General features: G+C 35.6%; 1 protein-coding gene across 5 annotated transcripts in view; it reads right to left on the reverse strand.

Annotated features, from left to right (window-relative positions):
• KRAS (KRAS proto-oncogene, GTPase) overlaps nucleotides 1-25,989 on the reverse strand; it is a 49,593-nt gene that overhangs the window by 4,890 nt on the left and 18,714 nt on the right. For 2 of the 5 annotated variants that reach the window (XM_023209054.2, XM_023209053.2), the window contains exons 3-5: nucleotides 18,865-19,043; nucleotides 15,849-16,008; nucleotides 5,385-5,508 (exon numbers count right to left, since the gene is read on the reverse strand). In XM_023209054.2, coding sequence (XP_023064822.1) covers nucleotides 5,389-5,508; nucleotides 15,849-16,008; nucleotides 18,865-19,043 — 459 coding nt within the window. In that variant the 3' untranslated portion in view covers nucleotides 5,385-5,388. Of the gene's footprint in view, nucleotides 1-1,981; nucleotides 1,983-5,384; nucleotides 5,509-15,848; nucleotides 16,009-18,864; nucleotides 19,044-25,989 lie in introns of all 5 variants that reach the window. The other 3 variants (XM_031936290.1, XM_023209055.2, XM_023209056.2) reach the window with 2 other exon arrangements.

Below are 25,989 nucleotides of genomic sequence, written 5' to 3' on the forward strand. Positions count from 1 at the left end.
ATGACTTTTTCACAGGAAAACTTAATTTGCTATTTTTTCCACATTGGCAAACCTAAGTCACCAAAATCCAAATGCATGTGTGTGTGTGCACACTTTATTGTCCTTATGTTTCTGAACTTTAGATATAAGCCATGCAACTGTAAACTGTTTTCATAAGTCTTCACACACAGAAACAGTAGTTGAGCTCTGGTTCTACGGTTATGTAAAATTGGATTTAAAAATTTACCAAGAAGTAAACAGTATTCGAACATCCTATTCCAATAAATTTATCAAGAAGTAAACAGTATCTAAACATATTATTTCAGTTTTCAAATAATATGTATTAAGGGATTAGTTTCAATTCATATATTTATCATTAAGAAAAAGGTTTAAAGTGACCCCAATACAGGAGAATACCACTTAAAAAAACAAAAAACAAAAAACTAATGCCTCAGATTTGTGGAGAAATTAGCTAAATCATTTGAAAGATCTTACAGTTTACCAATTTGGAGGAGATTCTCTCTTTATCCCATAAAGTTTTAATTTCTGTTTAATATATTAGGTATTCAAAAGCTTGCCATATAAAGCTAAATATCCTGTCTTCAAAGAGTTTAATAGTCATTGTGACCACCATCTATTTATGATTAAAGCAAGGTTATTTAAATTTAATGGCTAAAAATGATTTTAAGCCATAATAATTTTCAACCTAATAGTATTCAACGTGAAAAATGGCACTCTCAAAGTGGTAGAAGAGATTTCAAACCTGCAATACTTAAATTATGCAAGATCCATACACAAGTCAATTCTTGTCATGTCTCTCATTAAAATAAAAATATAAATAATAGCAAAAAATGAAGAAAAAATATGATTCTCTCTGTATTTTAAAGCCTGTTCAACTGACTAGTAACTATAAAAAGAAAATCTGTTAACCTCACAATACTTCCAAACCTAGACAGCAGAGGGAGTCTCAGAAACAAATACCCAACACATTAAGTTGTATAAATCAAGCCACTTTAAGAACAATAAAAACTGGGTTTTTACTCGTTGTAATCCCTTCTGTTGGATATTATAAACTGTGTAAATAAATATATTATAAAAATTATATGTGTAAAAATATTCAAGTTATATTATCTTGAAATTAATTTAAAATGTTAAGTGGGCCAGGTACAGTGGCTCATGCCTACATGTAATCCCAACGCTTTGGGGGGGCCGAGATGGGTGGATCACTTGAGGTGAGGAGTTTGAGACCAGCCTGGCCAACATGGTGAAACCCTTACTAGAAATACAAAAATTAGCTGGGTGTGGTAGCAGGTGCCCGTAATCCCAGCTACTCAGTAGGCTGAGGCAGGAGAATTGCTTGAACCCGGAGAGGCGGATTGCGTTGCAGTGAGCTGAGATCGCACCACTGCACTCGACTGGGTGACAGAGCATGACTCCGTCTCAAAGAAAAAAAGCAAAAAATGTTAAGTGGTATTTTTCTTTTACTATACTACTAAGATTAACAATATTTCAAAATAATAAAATTTGGAGCATGAACAATGAAAATTAGCTGCAGTTAGTGAATTTTCCTAATAGATCTATAATTCAAGAAAGCACGACCAATATTTTAAGAGAGGTAAACACAGAATGGGAATGAGAGGCTTGTCCACATTAAGCAAACAGCAGGATAAAAACCAGCATTATTTATTTGAGCACTAGTAAATAAATGTCTCCAGTAAAGTCCCCAAACTGCACTTACTGATGTTTCCCAGTCTCTAACATCATTACTCATACCACACAAAGATATGCTTCCGTCTCTCCCAAAGGAGAAAGGAAAAGTGGTAAGAAATAATTTATCAGCAATACAATACCATCAAGGTTTGATTACATATATGTATGTGTATGTGTCCCTTCAGGCTAAACTCTTTAACACACAGAGGGGGAAATTTCCAATGATATAATAAAAATTATTCTGTAGCTTGCCAGCACTTGACAATTTACTTGACAGTTTAGAATCATAAACCCTTAGAATGTGATGGAATCTTAAAAGAGGATCTAATCTAACTCTCTTACCGTACTGCATGAATTAATTCCCTCTGATCACATCCTTATGTAATCTACTCCATTTCTACTACTTTTACAATGAAGAAAAATGCCAATGGTACTAAAATGGTAAAGCAGAAAACAATGAAAAACCATGTGATGGATACAGATAAGACACATTTTATGGTGAAAACATAGAATTTGATAACATTACTTTCTAAGACTCTAACAAAGATTCTAGGCTTATGTTACACTGAACTCTCCTCTACATCATCTTGTTAAAATTAAGTAATTTTGGCCTGGCGCAGTGGCTTACACCTACAGTCACAGCAATTTGGGAGGCTGAGGCAGGAGAACTGCTTGAGGCCAGGAGTTTGGGACCAGCCTGGGCAACACAGCAAGAACCTGTCTCTATTTTTAAAATAAATAAACAAACAAACAGACAAATAAATTAAGTAATTTCAATCATGAAGGAAATGTCACAACCTACACAGAGCAATGAATTCTTTTTTTCTCATATGAGAACTAATCATTCTCACACATACACATAAGTAGCCCAGTAATTATTTTGGTTACATATTATATTTTTCAGGACTAAGAAAAGCTAATTTATATATGTTTGTCATTGTTAAATGTTTGTTTGTTTATTTGCTAGAGGTGGGGTCTCATTACGTTGCCCTGGCTGGTCTTGGAACTCCTGGCCTCAAGCAATCCTCGTGCCTTGGACTTCTAAAGTTCTGGAATTATAGGTGTTACCCACTGTCCCTGGGCCAAAACTTTTTTATTTTTACTTTTTTTTAGAGATAGAGTCTCTTTCCGTTGCCTTAGGCTACAGTGCCATGGCACCATCATAGCTCCCTTCAACCTCAAACTCCTGCAGTCAGGCAATCCTCCTGCCTCAGGCTCCCAAGCAGCTGATGCTGCAGACTCACACACTACAGCTAGCTTGTCAAATAAATTTTTTAAAATTGTATTTCATTTAAAATTTTTAATGACCAAGTATACTTCTCTTTTATATAAAATACTTCCATGTGTACTGAAAAAAACAAGGATTCATCACATTAAACAACTGTGAGACATTCACCTACAGTCATTGTATAAAACATAATTTGTACAAATTAGAAATTTTAGAATAGTATATGCTTACACCTTTGTTTTAAATATAAATTAGAGCATAACACTTATTTCTTATTTTACTCTAAACAGTTCTATTTTTAAAATCATCTAATGGTGAGACAATAGGAGGAGAAAATAAAAACTTAAAACCACCACCTAAATCTGGTCATGGTACTGTTATTTAAAATGTGTAACTTTTCAAACTGCATTGTTAAATTTGCAGTATTTTAGAGGTTGTGATAAAATTTAACATGCAAAATTGCTTTAATTGCAAAATATTGCTTTACACAATGATACTCAAAAACTATTAAGAGTTCATAAATTTCAATAAAAATGCCAGTCATACTTTGTTTCTGAGTTTAGTAGATTAGTATGCCACATAGTATCTTTCGGGATTGAGTCTACTGTTCAAATGTGTATTTTATACTTTTGTGAAATACCTAAAATTCATATAATAAAGAACACCAACTTATAATAAATATAATAAATGATATGCTAGTTTTTGAAAATTGTAATTTCATTGCCTATTAAGAACATGATTATATTACAAACAATATGCATCCAAAGCTTAAGCTTCGCCATGAACTTTATGATACCTAGTGAAGTATTTTCTTAGTAAGACAGAGTTTAATATGAGTTGGTTTAGAAATGAAAATGAGAATTCCATGCAATAAATATTTACGGGGTAGTTACTATGTGCCAGGAACCTTACTAGGCAATGGGCGTGCAAAGATTAAAAATATGTAATTCTGGCTAAGATTTTGCTGTCAAATAATATAGGAATGAAACAGAAGAGGTTATTTCAACATAACATGGGAAGCATGTAATAGCTAAGGATAGTATTCTGGGAATACGCAGGAAGGGCTCCATGCCTAGTCTAAGGGTTTCAAGAAAGATTTTTAGAGAGTAGGAGACGGGAATCATGAGAGTGTTAGCTAATTCGTAAGACTAGGGATAAAAATATTGGCATTCCAAACAAGAGCCAAGACTCAAACTCAAGGGAAGGTAAGAAATAACATGTTATTTATTTATAGAAGAACAAAAGAAATTCAGGCAAGATGAAGTTTTTAGATATAAGACCAAAAAAGAGCTGGAGTGGTGGGAAGGTAGTAAGGACTATCTGCAACATGCTGTGGAACATGAGATTTTATTCTATAGCTAAAATGAGTTTTTGTTTTTTTTTTTTGAGACGGAGTTTCACTCCTTTTTTTTTTTTTTTTTGACGGAGTTTCACTCTTGTTGCTCAAGCTGGAGTGCAATGGTGCAATCTCGGCTCACTGCAACCTCCACCTCCCAGGTTCAAGCGATTCTCCTGCCTCAGCCTCCCGAGCAGCTGGGATTACAGGCATGTGCCACCACGCGTGGCTAATTTTTTGTATTTTTAGTAGAAAAACGGCGTTTCACCATGTTAGCCAGGCTGGTCTCCAACTCCTGACGTCAGGTGATCGCCCGCCTCGACCTCCCAAAGTGCTGGGATTACAGGCATGAGCCACTGCACCCGGCTGAAAATGACATTTATTTAAAGTGTATCTCCCCGGTTGCACAATGAATGATGGCAGCAACTGGTAAATCAAATAGGAGGTTCGAACAGTCGAACAAGAAATGATAGGGGCTTCAACTAATGATGACATAAAAGACACACAATGTAACATCACAGGAATTTGTGGATACTTCCAAATGGGGGACTGGGGGAAAAGAGGGCAGTAGGAGTCATCCTAAAATTCCCAAGTTTCTCACTGGTATAAGAAAGTGCTGTGCTGCTGATGCCACTGAACTTGAGAACTTAGGCAGAAGAATGGTTATTTGCTTGTAAAATATCCAAAAGAAAAAATACATTTAAGAGTGGCTTTCTCCCACCTTCTGGGCCATTCAATATTACTGCTCTCTACTCTCTCTCATATTTTTTTCTCCCTACCTAACAACAACAACAAAAAAAAGCTGCTTATTATCTCAAAACTTGAGTATGATTTCCCTTAAAAATAAAGGTAAATATCAGTTCCCAAATATTTAGTTTACTTAAGACTCATTAAATCATTAGACTTTATGCCAAATATAGATTAGTCTACTACAGCCATCAAAATTGTCTCAATTATAATTAATTCTCACTAGATTAAAAATAAATATACTAAGTATGGAAACAAGTTTCTTATCTTTTAATACTTCAAGTTAGAATACTACACCTAAGTAGTTCTAAAGTGGTTGCCACTTTGTTACCTTTAAAAGACATCTGCTTTCTGCCAAAATTAATGTGCTGAACTTAAACTTACCAGATTACATTATAATGCATTTTTTAATTTTCACACAGCCAGGAGTCTTTTCTTCTTTGCTGATTTTTTTCAATCTGTATTGTCGGATCTCTCTCACCAATGTATAAAAAGCATCCTCCACTCTCTGCATTGTAAAACACAACTTCTTTAAAGTCTGTTTCATTGGTAAGAGTAATTTACTGGGATAGCCATGTGCAAGAAGTTTGAGATTATGAGCTTGAGATTTTTTTTTTAAACAGACATCAGACTGTTTGAATAAAACTGAGGATGCAGTTTTAAAATATGGGCTAGAATCCTGGTTTGTTCTTAAAAGTCAGTTTTGTTTTCTAATGGAATTAAATTTAAAAATTTTAAAATTAGGAATTAGGAGAGATTATGACAAGCCTAAACACATTTATTAGCATCTGTTTGTCAATTAATGCAACCATTTTAGTTTGCTAGTCTTGGAATTAAAGCCTAAACTGAAGTTAGCTTTAAATTACTTCTTTGACTTAGGGAAAAAGTGATTTATGTAGTAGTGATTCCCACACCCTCCCCCAGGGGAGAATGAGAAGAAAAATGGTAAAATATGGACATGCAACCTTTGTTAAAAAACAACAAAAACATAAAAGAATCTCAAAGATGAGTCAAGAAACTGGAATCTTGAGTTTTATTTTAAATTTTAACACCTTCCAATCTATTTCCAGGGTCTACAAGTGAAGCTGAGACTGGGTCTTCTGTACATGTTTAACTACATAATTAAATTAAAATCTTAAATGAGAGCTGCTTACCATAATATAAAAACATCATGAATTAAAGGACACACACAAAATAGGAGCATTTTGTATCCTTACTACAAGCTCTTTTGTTGTTGTTGTTTATTTTTTTGTTTTGTTTTAGATACAGGGTCTCACTGTGTTGCCAGGATGGAGTGCAAATGGTACGATCATGACTGCAGCCTCGACCTCCCAGGCTAGGTGATCCTCCTGCCTCAGTCTCTCAAATAGCTGGGACTACAGGCAAGCACCACCACACCCGACTGATTTTTGTACTTTTTGTAGAGACAGGGTTTTACCATATTGCCGGGGCTGGTCTCAAACTCCTGAGCTCAAGTGATCTGCCCACCTTGGCTTCCAAAGGGCTGGGATTACAGCCATAAGCCACCAAACCTGGCCTTACTACAAGTCTTAAAAATAATTTTTAGAACAGTGTTCAATCATACTGGCTTTGTACCTTCTATTCTAATTTAAATACTCTTAATAGAGTTTTTCCTGCTTAAGCCTATGATAAGAAAGCTATAGACAACAGGCACAATCATATACTGGCCATATGGAGATAAAAGTTTTTAATCTTTTCCAATCTAGAAAATTAGGCAGTCGTCAAAGGGGAAAAGGGCTTCCTTAACTGTGCTGCTAGTTTGTTCAGAAAAGCATACCATCAAAGTAGGAGCACAGAGAAATGCACAGAAATATTAATCTATATGTAGTGCAAATTAAAAGATGTAATATCGTGTTTCTTCTAAAAGAAAGGTAAATATTTTTTGAAGCTGCTATATTTTACTCCACATTTAATTTTAAGGGAATCTATTCTTTTATCTTAAAATTAAGAATGAATTACCTAATTTGGGGATTGGCATATATATTTTAACTTTCTGAGATCCATAACATCAATGTTTCTACTGAACCAAATGTAACAAAGTGGACCTAGCACCTAAAAACTTAATATATCACAAGTACCATTTGTAGTTTTAAACTCAATCACACACAGAGAATTGGCAACTAAGTATTAGTTGAAGTCAACCAATGGCTAGGGCTTAATTTTTGCACACAGAAGTCATCTGTACATCTACTGCCTACAGTAATTACACACCTCAATTCTTTAAGGCACACTAATTTTTAGAAATCTCAGAAGTGTATTAAGAACTGCTTTAGTGCCGGGCGCGGTGGCTCAAGCCTGTAATCCCAGCACTTTGGGAGGCCGAGACGGGCGGATCATGAGGTCAGGAGATCGAGACCATCCTGGCTAACACGGTGAAACCCCGTCTCTACTAAAAAATACAAAAAACTAGCCGGGCTTGGTGGCGGGCACCTGTAGTCCCAGCTACTCAGGAGGCTGAGGCAGGAGAATGGCGGCGGAGCTTGCAGTGAGCTGAGATCCGGCCACTGCACTCCAGCCTGGGCGACAGAGCAAGACTCCGTCTCAAAAAAAAAAAAAAGAACTGCTTTAGTAAAGTACAGAAATTTACCTCTAAAGTCAAACTTTAATTTAAAATTCATAATGTTAAGTTTCAGTTCAAAAAGCAGGCATTTAAGTAACGTGATTATATATTAAAATGCGTATCTTAAGTCATTAATATATACCATCCAGTGATATATTTCTATTTAATAATGAAAATCATTATATCCTAAGAACATTCTTATTTTTAATGGAATCAATTTAGTCAACTAGTTCGCTAAGCCAAGTATAAATACAAATTTTCAACTACCTTTGTTGGCACTTTAAATTAGATACCTACTTACACCTGTATATAAAAATTTTAAGTGTCAGGTGTGGTGACTCATGCTGTAGTACCAGCACTTTGAGAGGGCAAGAGATGCCAGGAGTTTGAGACCTCATCTCTACTAATAAATTAGGCATGTTGGCATGAGCCTGAAGTCCCAGCTACTCAAAAGGCTGAGGCAGGAGGGTTGCTTGGGCCCAGGAGTTTGAGGCTTCAGTGAGCTATGACTGCACCACTGCACTTCAGTCTGAGCAACAGAGCAAGACGCTATCTCTAAAAAAAAAATTTTCAATCGTTTTACAGTTTATATTTATCATTAACCCTCAAAAGGAAAGGGTTTATTATTTTTACCTTTGTCTTCAAAATATTATGTATCCAAAATTTTCATTAATAAGCAACATAAATAATTTAAGGCACTAAAATAACTTTGTAGCATGTAAAATGTAAAGCATGAGCTCTGTAAGATATTTTCACAAATGATTCTCTTTGAATTTGAAAATCAATGTAAGAAATTTAAAAATATGTATATACATATACACACACAAACCAGGTAAAAGCTCATATTTTCATAAATTTTCTAAGAATGTTAACTTCTATTCCTGTTTAAAAAAAAAAAGTTGTAAGGTCAATGTAGAAGAACCAAAACATACTATGAAGGAGAAAAACAGTATTGGTCCTCTACTAATTTAGCAGAAGCAAATTTTGATTTTAACTTATGTCTAAAATCAGTTTGAATGTGTCTACTTTTGCAGCGTCAGCATCCCCACCACCAATAGCGAAATACATGATTTTTGTTTCCAGCAATGCAGAGAGAGAATTGGAAGCCAATAATTAAAAAGAAGAGATTATTATCCACAACCAAGAATTCAGTGTCAGGACCTCAGTGGTTCATATAATTAACAGCACAGGGGGACTTTTTCCATTTCTTATTTTTAGTAATGAGAAATTTAGGTTTTAGAGTATCAGTTCTTTACTACAGTTTTTCAGACTTAGTTATTTCTTCATAATATGCTTTAAAGTCATACTGACATCAAGAGAACATGAGAACATTATTCTTGTGTACACTGTAAACCACTGGCACTGGCTCTTATTTTTTAAAATGCATACAGTATATACCTATGAAACAAAACACTGGTTTTTCACATTCCAAAATTTGTAGATAATTTTTAAAGATAAAATACAGCTGAAACAGATATTTAATACCCACTGACTACTCACGAAGCTCTTAAGTGGCACACAATGATTTTTTTGAGAATAGGACTTGTGGCCACATATACTCATTTTGTGTTTTTTGTTTTTGTTTTTTAACTTTTTATTTTTTTTTTTTCTTTTGAGATGGAGTCTCGCTCTGCTACCCAGGCTAGACTGCAGTGGTGCGATCTTGGCTCACTGCAACCTCCACCTCCGGATTCAAGCAATTCTCCTGCCTCAGTTTCCCGAGTAGCCAGAACTACAGGCATGCACCACCACGCCCAGCTAATTGTTGTATTTTTAGTAGAGGGGGTTTCACCATATTGCCCAGGCTGGTCTCAAACTCCTGACCATGTGATCTGCCTGCCTCAGCCTCCCAAAGTGCTAGGATTATAGGCATGAGCCACTGCGCCCAGCCTACTTTTGTTTTTATATACATATACTCATTTTCAAATGTCACTTATTGAACTTTAAGAACAACTGAAAATACGTGGGAACAAAAGTATACAACTTTAAATACGTAAATTTTTTAAAATCAAGAGACTGACGACATTTTCAACTCAACTATTATCTGAAAACATACTTGTGAGGCCATGGAAACAAAGCACTCCATAAAGAGAAAGAACAGTTAACCAAAAGTATTCTAAATCTTGCTAGGCTATGCTTTTACTAAGAGATTTTGTTTAAGTAAGTTTTTGTTCCTGTTCCTGTTGAATCTGCAAATTCTTGCAAAACTCTGTCAAGGAAACAACACACCAAATACCCTAACTATATACAGATGCAAGACTACCAGCTTTTCAGGGCAGAAGGGCATGGAGGAAAAAGATGTATTCTAAAACCCAACTGTGTGCACCCCTGACTTTCTCAAGCAATCTTGCTACCCACAGCCTATCTCATGTACTACTGAAATGCAGAAAAACTACTACTTGGGAGACTACCATGGTGCACACCAAGTGCACAGTAACTGTTCTGTCAATTTTTAACTCATAAAAAGCTGAAGTGCAAAATATTAATTTCATGTAGGCAAACTCAACTACTATTAAACAGAGACATAGCACATAAGGAGGTTGTATTGTAAAGCCTTCTTTAATGGAGTTCTTTTAACAATTTAAATACCTAGAAATTAACAACAAAACCAGGAAATTAATCACTCAACATTTTTAGGTTCATAAAACTAATTTTCACATTATACTTAAATTGAGACCCCTAGAAAGCAAAAAAGCCAGATGAGGAGTAACAGATACCCTGAAGACTCTGCTTCTGTCATTCACCTTACTGAACCTTCCCACTTTTGATTTTAGCAGACTGGAAAATACACAATTCTTATAGTGTCAGTGTTTCAATTTTGACAGCTTTTGCCAACATGGCCATGCACTGTCCAAAGGGACCAGGAAAATCTGTCAACAACCCAGATAAATGTGAACTAGGTAACAGTCCTTATACACTAGGAACATAGGGACCACACAATGTACTAGCAGAAAATAACTCTATTTGCCTTTCAGATATGGACTGAACTGAGTGTAAAGAATATGTAAGGCATTATATTCTAGTCAAGTAAATTAGCTTTTTAAAATTATAAGTTATTAAGTTGGTAAAAACGTATATTCTGCAATTCTTATCTTAAAAAGTACATCTGGGCACAGTGGCTCACGCCTGTAATACCAGCACTTTGGGAGGCCGAGGCAGGTGGTTCACGAGGTCAAGAGATTGAGACCATATTGGCCAACATGGTGAAACCCCATCTCTACTAAAAATACAAAAATTAGCTAGGCGTGGTGGTGTGTGCCCATAGTCCCAGCTACTCAGGAGGCTGAGGCAGGAGAATCGCTTGAACCCGGGAAGTGGAGGTTGCAGTGAGCCGAGATCATGCCACTCCACTCCAGCCTGGCAACAGAGTGAGACTCTGTCTCAAAAAAAAAAAGAAAAAAAAAGGTACTAGGGGCCAGGCACAGTGGCTCACGCCTGTAATCCCAGCACACTGGGAGACTCAAATGGGAGGATCACTTGAGGTCAGGAGTTCAAGACCAGCCTGGTCAACATAGCGAAACCCCATCTCTATTAAAAATACAAAAATTAGTCAGGCATGGTGGCGCGTGCCTGTAGTCCCAGCTGCTCGGGAGGCTGAGGCACAAGAATCGCTTGAACCCAGGAGGAGGAGGTTGCAGTGAGCCAAGATCCTACCACTGCACTCCAGCCTGGGTGACAGAGGGAGACTCTGCCTCCAAAAAAAAAAAAAGAGTACTAGGGTAAAATTTCTTATTTCCTTTTCATGAAATACGTAAGTTTTACTTTAAGATTATTAAGGTTAGCCTGTGAAATACAAAGGTTTCGCCTAACTTCTAATATCTAATCAAACACTAAAGTTACCCAGAGAATTAGGAATCAGTATACTACAGCCCATAGGCCAAATGCAGCAACAGCTTTTTTTTTTTTTTTTTTTTTTTGAGACGAGTCTCACTCTGTCGCCCAGGCTGGCTTGATCTCGGCTCACTGCAGCCTCTGCCTGTCTCAGGTTCGAGCAATTCTAAGGCCTCAGCCTCTTGAGTAGCTGGGAATACAGGCACCCACCACTACGCCTGGCTAATTTTGGTATTTTTAGCAGAGACGGTGTTTCAACCATGTTGGTCAGGCTGGTCTCGAACTCCCGACCTCAGGTGACGGGCCCACCTCGGCCTCCCACCTCATTTCTGGGATTGCAGGCATGAACCACAGCGCACGGCCAGCCTATTTTTATACTATGCACAAGCTAACAATTATTTTTGCATTTTAAAGGGTTATAATTTTTAAAAAAATGCAGCAGCTACCACTTGTGGCCCTCAAAGCCTAAAACATTTACTATCTTGGCCCTTTAGAGAAAATAAGTTTGCCAGCCTCTCATTTACATAGATGAGAACTTCTAAATGAATGTTTTGTTCCTTTAACCTGAATATAATTTTTTGGGAGTGTTTACGTGTTTTAGTCTCATGATCAAGACCCCAAAAATTAGGGCATAAAACAACTTGCTCATAAAATACAAGGATATGCACACTAATTTTGTTTAAAAAACAAATAAGGGCTGGGCGCGGTGGCTCATGCCTGTAATCCCAGCACTTTGGGAGGGCGAGGCGGGCGGATCACAAGGTCAGGAGGCTGAGATCATCTTGGCTAACACGGGAAACCCCATCTCTACTAAAAATACAAAAAATTAGCCAGGTGTGGTGGTGGGCGCCTATAGTCCCAGCTACTTGGGAGGCTGAGGCAGGGGAATGGCGTGAACCCGGGAGGCAGAGCCTGTAGTGAGCCGAGATCGCGCCACTGAACTCCAGCCTGGGCGACAAAGCGAGACTGTCTCAAAAAAAAAAAAAAAAAAAGAATAAATAAATAAATAAGCTGAGTAACAAATAAGTAACAAAATACTCTGCAGAAAGGAGGGCTTGACATTTTCACCAGTAACTGGAGATATAAAATTTATTAAAATTTCCATATTTCATTTTATAATCTCTACAGTTACTTGGAATAGCTCTTTAAAGTCTTCCAGAAGCATGCAAATATCAAATTAATTTCAACAGAGGAAGATTAATAGACTTTTGAAAGGCAAATTAATTTCTAGGCAAATCAACAAGTCCATTTAATAATAAAAGGAAATCAAAGAATAGAAATTAAATATCTAATTTATAGTTTAGCAACATAAATTATATAACATCAGTGAAACAGGATATAAAAGAAAGGTTGAGTGCTCTGTTAAGAAGTACAAGTATTCTTTTATAGTACATCCCTCCATATTTTAATTAGATGATCCACATAAAAATGTCTACAAAGCAAATTTAAGTTCATCTACTTACATATTATATACCTTCCAAAAAACAAAACAAAAAACCCAAGGCCACAAAACTGTAAAAAACCTAAAAATCTCTTACAAAAGGAAGCCAGATAGTTTTCTGATCAAATATGAATGCTGTGTTATATTAAAGTATTAAGGTCAAATAGCAAGAATCAATTAGTACTTCTGAGGTAGTAATCATACAACCACCAAAAAGGAGACACAGCTATTTTAGGATCTTATCAAATGAGAAGTGGACAGCAACAAAGTGGGACTAACAAGACTCTTTTTATGTCCTCTACTGCTTTTCTACTCAAAGTATGGTCCAAGTACCAAGAAAAATACCACCTGGGAGCCTGTTAGAAATGCAGACTCAATCCCAACCTAAACCTTCTGAATTAGAATCTGGATTTTAATAAGCCCAGCTGATTTGTATGCATAAGAAAATATAAGAAGCACTTCTTTACTGCAACCCCTTAAAACATTATGCAAAGTCTCTTAAATTTTTTCTTTTTTGTGTGAAATGTAAGCTAATATGTTCAGTAGTATGAAAAGCATCTTTTAAAAGTTACAAGTAAAGCAAATATAGTGAAACAACAATGGTAGAATCTAGGTAGTATATATGCAAATGTTTTAAATAAAACTTAATTTTGTATTTGAAAATGTTTCATAAGAAAATGTTGGAAGACAAAGTAATAAATCATGTATTCTCAGTACCTTCTGTCCTAAGAAAAATTAAGAAGACTGGTTATAGAAGACCAGTAAAAAGAAAAACAAAAGCAAAGCCTCTTCCTAGTCTTTGGAACATGGAAATGGATTTAAGTGAAATCTTAATTCCCTTAAAGTAAAGTGATATGATATATACCAATTTTAACCTATAAATGAGGTTTTAGTAAAACTGCCAGAGAAATTTGTATACTGGTCAAACTAGAGAAATTTAGTTTTTAATCCTCCAAAAATGACTTGAAGTAGAGTTTGTTTCTTTACTATGTATCAAATTTGTATAACTAGGAAGAGGTACATATGCTCTCCTACTAGGGAAATATAACATATATATTAGCTGGGTAATGATTTGCATTTACATTTTTGCACCTTTATAAAATCTGATAAACTTCTAGAATGCTTGTTTTTATATGTTTAACAACGTAAAACATATTGTTACGTTGTTCATCAATTTTTTTTTAACTCCTAGCATTACAGAAATTCTACAAAACTGGTTTTCTAGGCTCACAGGTAAATGTAACCAAAAAAAGCCCTAAACAAACTTATGGAATATAGATGGATCAATTTCTTAGTACAGTCATGTGCCACATGACATTTTGATCAACAATAGATTGCATATGTGATAGTGGTCCCTTAAGATTATAATGGAGTTTAAAAGTTCCTATTGCCTAGTGATGTTATAGCCATCCTAACATTGTATCACAACACAGTACTCATGTGTTTGTGGTGATGCTGGTGTAAACAAACTTACCACACTGCCAGTTGTATAATGGTATAGCACCTACAATTATACACCATACTTGATAATGGTAATAAGTGACTATTACTGGTTTATGTATTTACTATACTATTTATTGTTATTTTAGTGTACTCCTTCTATTTACTTTAAAAAAAAAAAAGTTAACTATAAACAGCCTTGGATAGGTCCTTCAGGAGGTATTCCAAAAGTTATTATAGGAGATGACAGCTCCACGTGTGTTACTGCCCCTGAAGACCTTCCAGTGGGACAAGATGTGGAAGTGAAGACAATGATATTGATGGTCCTGACCCTGTGCAGGCCTAGGCTAATGTGCATGCATGTCTTAGATTTTAACAAAAAAGTTTAATAAGTAAAAACAAATAAAAAATTTTAAATATGGAAAAAAACTTATTACAGAATAAGGATACAAAGAAAGAAAAATTTTGTATAGCTGTATAATGTGTGTTTTAAGCTGTATTACAAAAGTCAAAATGTTAGGAAAAATTTAAAAGTTTATTTAAAAAGTGACAGTAAAGTAAGGTTAATTTATTACTGAACAAGAAATTAAAAAAAAATAAACTTAGGGTAGCCCAAGTGTACATTTATACACACAAAATTTACCATTGTGTTAACAATTGCCTATAGTCATTACTACAGTTACACACCATACAGATTTGTATCCCTGGGGCAAGAGACTGTACTATATATCCCAGGTGTATAGTAGCTTATACCACCAAGATTTGTGTAAGTATACTCTATGATGTTTGCACAATGACAAAATCACCTAACAATGTATTTCTTAGAAAGTATCCCTGTCATTGAGACATATGACTATATATAACAATTAATTCCTTCCTATCTTTATGTATTCATTTCCTGTATGTTAAACTTTTCATACAAACAGGTTAAATAACAGTAACTGAAATTATTTTATTTTACCTAAAGAAAGTCATTTTTAAAACAAAGATGATTTTTTAAACAAAATTCCCTCTGACAACAATTTTTGTCAGAAAAACGCATTAAATGAGTAACAGAATTTCTACTTGCTTTCTGGGTATTTTCTTTCTTTAATGAGACCTTTCTCCAAAAATAAACATATCCTCAAAAAAAATTCTGCCAAAATAAAATTCTTCAAATGCAACATTTAACCTAGAAACATGACGTAATGGTTTAAAAGTACTACTGAAATAGAAAATTCAAAAATGTGTTGCCCTGTTCTTTGTGTGTGTGTATATGTGTATATATACACACACACAACAGTGGGAAAAAAAATCCCCACATCTCTTGAATTCTAAATGTTAACATGTGCTCAGAATTGAAGAGAAATTTTCAATGTAGAAAGAAACCAAAGCCAAAAGCAGTATCAAGGACACTATAAGAAGCAATGCCCTCTCAAGAGACAAAAACATTTACTAAATACATATTGTTTTATTTTCTAGTAGAGCATAACTGAGAGAAAAACTGATACATTAAATGACATAACAGTCAGGATTTTGCAGAAAATAGATCTGTATTTATTTCAGTGTTACTTACCTGTCTTGTCTTTGCTGATGTTTCAATAAAAGGAATTCCGTAACTTCTTGCTAAGTCCTGAGCCTGTTTTGTGTCTACTGTTCTAGAAGGCAAATCACATTTATTTCCTACTAGGACCATAGGTACATCTTCAGAGTCCTTAACTCTTTTAATTTGTTCTCTGGGAAAGAAAAAAAAAGTTATAGCAGAGGCATTAGTAACACAAGTATCTTTCAAAACCTGTCCACAACTTTTGTCATAAAATTTGGCTGAAAGAAAACAATGTAATTCCTGGTTTCCACTATATCAAATTTTCCCTCCTTCCTTTTACTAATTATTATTTTCTTTACCTTTTTAAAGAGAAACCTTGTCTCTCTCTCAAAAGATCAAATACCTAGAAGTATAGTAAAACTATAACTTAATAGGTTAATATGCAGGTAGATCGTAATAGCAAAACAGAAACTACTGAAAAATTCTAGACCCAGAGTGCTATATAACAGACTATAATTTTAGAAACATATGTTAAATGTGTAAAGATAAAAAATATTTTACAAAAACCTGAATTAAAGCATTAATATAATTTTCATATTACTGTCTCAAAAAACAAAGTAGACAAGTAGATTTTGATTTCTAGGTAGAAAACACTGAAGTTACTACACCACTTATTCCATTAAAAGCCCTTCTACATGTTAATCATTTTCAATATAACAAGTGCATAAACTCTAAATTTGGGGTGAAATTATATTCCCTCACAATTTTAGGTGACTTTCAAGGATGCAGCACAAAAGAAGGAGCAGAGCAGACAACAGAGTCAGAATTGGCTCAAATTCCCAGTTCCTCCACTATTAGCTGGGTAAGCTTGGATAATAGAGGTGAAATTTGGTAACTCCTCTATAAAAATACTACCACTACCACCCACCCAAATGTCTTCTGCTCTATTACTAGACTACACAGTAAACATGCTGTAACAATGTTCTTAAATAAAATGTTAAACTTCTTATAACTAGGCTAACTCATTATTACATGACATAGCCAGTGAGTAATTTATTTGCTTAATATGTAGTTTTAGGAAAACTAAACCCTCAAAGAAGCAGAATATAAAATAGTACAATAATGATTATTTTATTTTAATAGTTTTATGCAGCTTTGTCAGATTTAAGAAAACTGTAATGCCCGAATTCTTCAATCTTTCAAAACTTTTATTTTTTAAAATGTATAATGCCACTCTTTATCCAATCCAAGCAATTCTACACTATACACACGATTGCTTTTAAGAATGTTAAAGTAACACCATCTCAAATCACCTTTTCATATTCTTTTTTATGGTTTTCCTTTTTTTTTTGGAAAAACTCTTTTATGTTAAATGTGGACATTTCAGGAGGTTTACAATATTACATTATTCAGCTATAGGACACAACTGATATACATTTTATAATATCTATCTGGATATAGATACAAATTTATACTCTGTGGCTTAATTACTTTCTATAGCTTAAAATATAATGAATAAGTGACAATAACTATTGTTCTACCTTAAGATACACGTTATCACATATGTATGTTTCTTCTCATCTTTTCTATGTGCACATTAAAAATATTGCACAACTGTGTAGCAGTTTAACAGTACGCATTAAGCATTTTCAACAGTTTTGAAAACATAAGCATAACTATGTATTTTTCTTTATATATATTTAATATACTTTATTCTCTTATTATATTAAAGTTGTTTCCAAGATTTCCAAAATTTCACTTTTGTAATGTACTGTAAATTCTATCATATATGAATGCATGTGCTCATCTCTTATTATTTCCTTAGAAAAGATTTCTAACTGAAGGATATGGCCATTATCATAGCTTTAAAAAAAGATCATATTATTGAATCAGACTGTCAAGGACTAACCAGATAGAACAGCTCCACTTTATTCAAACCCTGGGAAGGGCAATTAGATTTCATCTAGAGTACCATCATTGATTAAATAGCAGTGTTGACCTGGTACTCCTTTTTGAGAATGACTGCAAGACCACATCTGAATATGGCAGCAAAGAATGCTAAGATAAATTAGTGATGCTTAACCTCAATGAAGGATGGAAGCATGGAAGCACATGTGTTTCGTGTCTGCCAAATCAGCCTTCGCCAGTTCTGGGGATGAATATACATATATTCATTAATTTTTGCCAACATGAAATACCAAAGAAACTTTCTTGTTTTTGTTATAAAGCATATTTCCATAATTATAAATGTGGTTGAATAGTTCTTCATATGCCTGATGTCCATATGAACTTACTCTTTTGTAAATTACTTTTCCATTATCCTTTGTCCATATTTCTATGGTCTTGCTAGTATGGACTTATAAGAGTGATTTATATATAAGGATAATTACATTTTTTTCCTACTATTTTCTAATTTGTTATTTTTATTTTTATTTTATGATTTTTTGATGAATAAAAGTGGTAATCGCTATATGATCAAATAATTTAACATTTTCTTTGTGGTTTCTTCCTTTGTGTGCAGGCTTAAAATATTCCTTCCTACCCTACAATCTTTTATTTTTATTTATTATTATTATTATTATTATACTTTAAGTTCTAGGGTACATGTGCATAACATGCAGGTTTGTTACATATGTATACCTGTGCCATGTTGGCGTGCTGCACCCATCAACTCGTCATTTACATCAGGTATAACTCCCAATGCAATCCCTCCCCACTCCCCCTGGTTTTCCTTTTTAATGATGTATCTAAAAAGTTTAAAGTCTTGCTTTTCCAGTGTAGAAGAGTCAGGAGTACAGAAGGTTGTGGAGTCAAACAGGCCTAGGTTTGAATCCCAGCATACCACTACTGATGCAGTCTGGAGTAAGCTACTCCACTGCTCTAATCCCCCAGGAACTTCATTTATAAAGCAGGGATATTACCTACCTCACAAAAATTATTTTAATATTTTTATTAGATATTATATGCATGGCATTAGCAAAGACTCAATAAATAAAAACTATAATTACTCCTTAATGTCAACTTGTTATATTCAATTTAAACCCACCTATAATGGTGAATATCTTCAAATGATTTAGTATTATTTATGGCAAATACACAAAGAAAGCCCTCCCCAGTCCTCATGTATTGGTCCCTCATTGCACTGTACTCCTCTTGACCTGCTGTGTCGAGAATATCCAAGAGACAGGTTTCTCCATCAATTACTACTTGCTTCCTGTAGGAATCCTGAGAAGGGAGAAACACAGTCTGGATTATTACAGTGCACCTTTTACTTTAAAAAAGGTGTTATACACAACTCAACAACAACAAAAAATCCAATTTAAAAACGGGCATAGGACTTGAAAAGACAATGCTCCAAAGATGACGGACAAATGGCCACTAAGCACCTGAAAAGCTGCTCATCATCATCAATCGTCAGGAAAATAAAATCAAAACCATGAGATGCTACCACATACCCATTAGGATTGGCTATTATTGGCCGGGCGCGGTGGCTCAAGCCTGTAATCCCAGCACTTTGGGAGGCCGAGACGGGCGGATCACGAGGTCAGGAGATCGAGACCATCCTGGCTAACACTGTGAAACCCCGTCTCTACTAAAAATACAAAAAATTAGCCGGGCGAGGTGGTGGGCGCCTGTGGTCCCAGCCACTCGGGAGGCTGAGGCAGGAGAATGGCGTGAACCCAGGAGGCAGAAGTTGCGGTGAGCTGAGATTCGGCCACTGCACTCTAGCCTGGGCGACAGAGCAAGACTCCGTCTCAAAAAAAAAAAAAAAAAAAAAAAAAGATTGGCTATTATTAAAAAACAAAACAAAAACACTCAAAAAACGGAAAATAAGTATTAGCAAGGATACAGACACTGAAATCTTTGTGCATTGCTGGTGGGAATGTAAAATGGTGATGCCATTGAGGAAAACAGTGGTAGTTCCTCAAAAAGTCAAACACAGAATTACCATATGATCAGTAATTCCATTCGTAGGTATATAACCAACAGAACTGAAAACAGGGACTCAAACAGATACCTGTACACCGATGTTCGCAGCAGCACTATTTATAATACACAAAATGTAGAAATAACTTATGTGTCTGTTAACGGATGAATGGATAAACAAAATGTAGTATATACATACAGTGGAACATTAGTCAGACATAAAAAGGAATAAAATTTCATATAGGTTGAGCATTAATGCAGGTTACTCCAAAAATCTGAAATCCAAAATGCTCCAAAATCTGTAACTTTTAGAGCCTGACATGATGCTAAAAGGAAATACTCACTGGAGCATTTGATTTTTTATTTTTTTTTTTCTTTCACCTTTTTTTTTTTTGGAGAGATAGGATCTTATGTTGCTCAGGCTGGTGTTGAACTCCTGGGTTCAAGTGATCCTCGTGCCTTGGCCACCCAAAATGGTGGGACTACAAGCATGAGCCACTGGGCTCCACCTGATTTTGGATTTTTGGATTAGGGATGCTGAACCAGTTAAGTATCTACAAATATTCCAAAATCAAACAAAAAAAAAATAATCTGAAATCCAAACCACTTCTGGTCACAAGCATTTTGGGTAACGGATGCTTCAACCTGTATGTACATGCTACAACACAGATGAACCTTAAAAACATTACACTAAATGAAATAAGTCAGACACAAAAGGACAAATACCACATAATTCCACTTATATGAGGAACCTAAAACAGGCAACTTCAAAAAGATGAAAAGTAGACTAGAGATTACCAGGGACTGGAGGAGGGAGGATTACTGGGGACAATTTAACAGGTACAGAATTCTAGTTTGGGATGATAAAAAAAAGTTCTCAAAACAGATGGTGCTAATGGTTAGACAACATGGTGATGGTTGCACAACATTATGAACACACTTAAGGTCACTGAATTGAACACTTAAAAATAACTACCATGGGCCGGGCGCCGTGGCTCACACTTGCAATCCCAACCCTTTGGGAGGCCGAAGTGGGCGGATCACGAGGTCAGGAGATCAAGACCATCCTGGCCAACATGGTGAAACCCCGTCTCTACTAAAATACAAAAAATAGGCCTGGCGTGGTGGCGGGCGCCTGTGGTCCCAGCTACTCAGGAGGCTGAGGCAGGGGAATGACTTGAACCCGGGAGGTGGAGGCTGCAGTAAGAGATTGCTCTACCGCACTCCAGCCTGGCAACAGAGCGAGACTCCGTCTCAAAAAACAAAACAAACAAAAAAAAAACGACCATAGTAAATTTTATGTTATGTATATCTTACCACAAGAAAAAATGTTTTTAAGGTATTACATGGAGAGTCAACAATGCCAGTGTACATATTGGTAACAAAAAGTTATTGACAAAAGAAAATAATTTCAAAAAGGGGATAGCTCTACCAACTCTATTATTGAAGATGATTTAAATGACAAGAAAAATCAATCAACTTATACATAATTGTCATGCACATATTTTATTTATTGTCAAAGGCACACATAAGGAAATGGTCAGCACTCAAGATTCTAATGCCCTCATCCACCTCTGAAAACTGGAAAAACGAATCTAACAGCCAGATGGATATCTCTAAAGAGCAATACTATTTCATCTGCAAATCCTGAGGGACCTCTTTTTTTCTTTTCTAAAAAGAGAAAGAGAGAACTGTAACTATAAGATTGAGTAAAAGAAGGGAGTGGGTAACTTTAACAGAATCTTGAAATAAAAATCTGATTTTCTTCCGACTTTTGGCTAATACTTCTGCCTAAGATTTCACACATTCTGCCAAAACAGTCCTCAAAAAATATGGTAAAGGGATGTTACAATGTGAAGCCATGAAATAAGAGGTAGGGCTAACAACAGGTATAAAGCATAAACATAAAAACAATTATTCTCTTAATGTTCCACATGTGAGCTATAGTATTAATGTATCTTTTGTTGTTGTTGTTGTTTTGAGATGGAGTCTCGCTCTGTTGCCCAGGCTGGAGTGCAGAGGCGCGATCTCGGCTCACTACAACCTCTGCCTCCTGGGTTCAAGCAATTCTCCTGCCTCAGCCTCTTGAGTAGCTGGGATTCTAGGCGCATGCCACCATGTCCAGCTAATTTTTGTATTTTTTTTTTTTAAGTAGAAACGGGGTTTCACCATGTTGGTCAGGCTAGTCTCTAACTCCTGACCTCATGATCTACACGCCTTGGCCTCCCAAAGTGCTGGGATTACTGGCATGAGCCACTGTGCCCAGCCTCTAAAGTATCTTTAGTTCATGAATTACTCTGTAGACCATTCTATCAGAGGGAGAAAATGAGAAAGAAAGAATGGTCATTACAAATGTTGTTAGTAAAGTATTTCAAAATGTTTACAGTATAAGGAGAACATAAAGATGTAAGTGCAGCATGATCACAATAATACATATTTATACAAATGTATTATGTGTTTAAAAACTGGTTAATATATACATCAAAATATTATAAAGGTTATGTCTTTGATGGAGATAATTTAAAAGACATTTATCTTGGCCAGGTGCAATGGCTCACACTTGTAATCCCAGCACTTTTGGAGGCCAAGGTGGGCAGATCACCTGAGGTCAGGAGTTCGAGACCAGTCTGACCAACATGGAGAAACCCCATCTCTACTAAATATACAAAATTAGCCGGGCCTGGTAGTGCATGCCTGTAATCCCAACTACTCGGGAGGCTGAGGCAGGAGAATCACTCGAACCCGGGAGGTGGAGGTTGCAGTGAGCTGAGATTGTGCCACTGCACTCCAGCCTGGGCAATAAGAGCAAAACTCCATCAAAAAAAAAAAAAAAAAAAAAAAAAAGACATTTATCTCTTGCTTATCTCTTTTCTTTGTACTACATGCTATGTTAAATGTGTTTTTCTTTGGTTTTCAATTTTTTAAAGTGTGAAAACCTACCATATTAGACTATAATTTTGTGCTTATCTTTTAAAGCATATGGTATTTTCCAAACTGTCTACAATAAAAATTAATTATCTCACCAGTCAGAAAAAAAGGATGGCTATATATTTTCTAAATAAGAGGCTCTTTAGTAGAGATTTCAGCATTCAGTTGACATTTACTTATTTTAGCCTATTCTCTTCATTAAATACTTGAAATAACTCTTACAGATCATAAATTAAAAACCTGCACTCCAGCCTGGCATATTCCATATGTGGGCTATAGTATTAATGTACCCTTTTTCTGTTGTTGTTGTTTATTCATTCTGAAGAGTAATGAAAAAGGAGGAGGTGGGAGCAAAGTACAGAGTCTTAAGAGTCAACCCATTACCCAGGCATGGCTACAGAGCATGTAAAGCTGACCAAAGACTTTTCCTACCTATTGCTGCCACCTTACATTCTTTTCTTTTTTTTTTTTTTGACATGGAGTCTTGCTCTATTGTCTAGGCTGGAGTACGGTGACACGATCTCGGCTCACTGCAACCTCCGCCTCCCGGGTTCAAGCAATTCTCCTGCCTCAGCCTCCCAAGTAGCTGGGATGACAGGCACATGCTACTGTGCCCAGCTAATTTTTGTATTTTTAGTACAGATGAGGTTTCACCATGTTGGCCAGGCTGGTCTTGAACTCCTGACCTCAGGTGATCCGCCTCGGCCTCCCAAAGTGCTGGGATTCGCAGCGTGAACCATCGCGCCCAGCCTGTCACCTCACATTCTTTACTTACCAAGGTAGGCCAAGTATTCCTACTCTGAAAAACCAAAATCCAAAAATACTTCTGGGTCCTAAGAATTTCAGATAAAGAATAGTCAACCTGTAATGTGGGATATTAGCAGTTTATGCCCACATTTCATAAGATGCTTCCATGGTGATTAAACCAGTGGGACCGAGAAACTGGGAAAGCAGTCCCCTATTCACTGATATATCTCATTCCTATTATCTTTTCCCTACCAGACCTTAAAAATATCGATAGCAATGTTCTGAGACACATTCAGTTTCAAAGTAATCTACAAACTACTCATAAACAATACTGTTGATTAGAAATAAAAGGTTTAGGTTAAAAACTCAGTATTTTAGAGTTAATTTTAACTAGGGTACTTATTCTTAGAAGTGCAATTAGTCACTGAGCTATTTTCAGTGCAACTTGGTAAAAACTAGAGAAGAAAAAGTATTAAATGAAATATGATTTAAAAAGAACTGATAAATATAAAGAGAAAACGAATGCAACAAAAATTATATATTAATAAAGATTCTGTTCCAACTTCAGGTCAGGCCATAAGAAATAGTCATCCCCTGGTACACACAGGCCACTGGTTCCAAGACCCCTCAGCCTCCAGGCCTACAGCTGGCCCAGGAACATCTAGGTATATGAAAAGTCAGCCCTCCATATCTGCATTTGGTTGGGAAAAAAACTGTATAAGTGGACCCATGTCATTCAAACGCATGTTGTTCAAGGCTCAACTGTACTTGGAGGGAGAAAAAAACTATGCATCAATGTAGACTCTTTCAAAAAAATCAGAGTCTAAATAAGGGTTCAGCAAGCTACTGCCCACAGGTCAAACCTTGCCCACTGTTTTTGTATTGCCCACTAGCTAGGAATAAATAGCTGTTTAAAAAAACAAAAACAAAAACCCAAGACTATGTGACAAACACCCATATGTCCCTTTATAGAACAGTTTGCCAAGTCCTCCTGTAAGTTAATAACTCTTCACATATTTGAAGTATTCTCAACACATATTATTCATTCTCTTTATATATATTTTTAAATTTACCACTCTGAGGAAGTACTGGTTATGAAAACCCAAATGATTTTAAAACATGGAGATTCTATAATGAAACTATTTAATAATGGAGCAAAGACAAGGATGAAGGTATTACGTTTCTAATTAGTATTTCCAGCCTTTCAAAAAAGTAAACTTTTAAATTAGGTGTACATAAGTTACCAAAGTTACTAATTTGTAGCCTTAGGAAACTAGGATAAAATAAAGTAACTTAAATAACTCACAATAAAATATTAAATGAAGGAAAGTTATTCCCCATAGTCCCCTCACTCCCAGCTAAAATATTATTTTTTCCATCTACGTAATAAAAAAATTTTCTAAATGAAATGTACTACACTGGCAAGACTGAATTATAGACAGAATTCAAACATTTCTGGTGATATAATAAATAAGCACAATATTCTTGGAACGCAATTACAGTACTTATCTAAAGTCATTCAAATGTTCATAGCCTTTGACACAGTAATGCCGCTATGGGAAATTACGCTAAGAAAATATGTGTTTTTTTATTAAATGACAGTTATAAAGCGATTCTTAACATGGCATCCTAAAATGTCTTACAAAGAAAATTTACCTAAGCATTTAAAACTGACCCACAATCTTGCACCATTTACCTATCTTCAAAATATATCCTACATCCAACCACCTACCACCACCATCCCCCTAGTCCATAACTATTTTGTCTCAGGCAATCTGCAGCAATTGCCTCCTAGCAGGTATCCCTGCTGTTAATCTTACAATATATTCTCCACACAGCAGCAAGTGATAGTTTATAAATGTAGGTTAGGGCCAGGCACCATGGCTCATGCCTATAATCCCAACACTCTGGGAGGCCGAGGCGGGTGGATCACCTGAGGTCAGGAGTTCAAGACCAGCCTGGCCAACATGGTAAAATCCCATCAAAAATACAAAAAATACAAAAAACAATTAGTCAGGTGTGGTGGTGCCTACTTGTAGTCCCAGCTACTTGGGAGGTCTCAGGTGGGAGGATCGCTTGAGCCAGGAATAAATGAATGAATGAATGAAGGTTAGATCATGTCATTCACTTGCTCAAAGTCCTCCAATAGCACTCTTCAGTCTTAAAAATAAAAATGCAAAGCATTCCTCCTTCCCTGGTACCTCCTATGTTTCCTTCAGAGCATGTATTATAATTTGTAATTATGTATTTACTCGTGAAATTGTTTAAGTCTATATCCCCTACTAGGCTTTAAACTCCATGATGGTAGGACTCAATGCCTGTTTTACTCACCACTACACACCCTCTACCTAACAGTCTTGAACACTATAGGTAATCAGTACTGCCTCTTAAATAAGTGAATGAATCCATTCAATGTAAATATATGTAGATACTAAAAAATAAATGGAAATTTTTATTACAATTAAACAGTTAACATAAACACAATTTTACAGATTTTTCAATTATATAATACAAATCCTTCTCAAATATTCTGAAGATACTACATATTTGAAATGAAAGCTCAAAACAA

Source organism: Piliocolobus tephrosceles, chromosome 10 (assembly GCF_002776525.5).
Source record: "Piliocolobus tephrosceles isolate RC106 chromosome 10, ASM277652v3, whole genome shotgun sequence".
NCBI classification, from domain to species: domain Eukaryota; kingdom Metazoa; phylum Chordata; class Mammalia; order Primates; family Cercopithecidae; genus Piliocolobus; species Piliocolobus tephrosceles.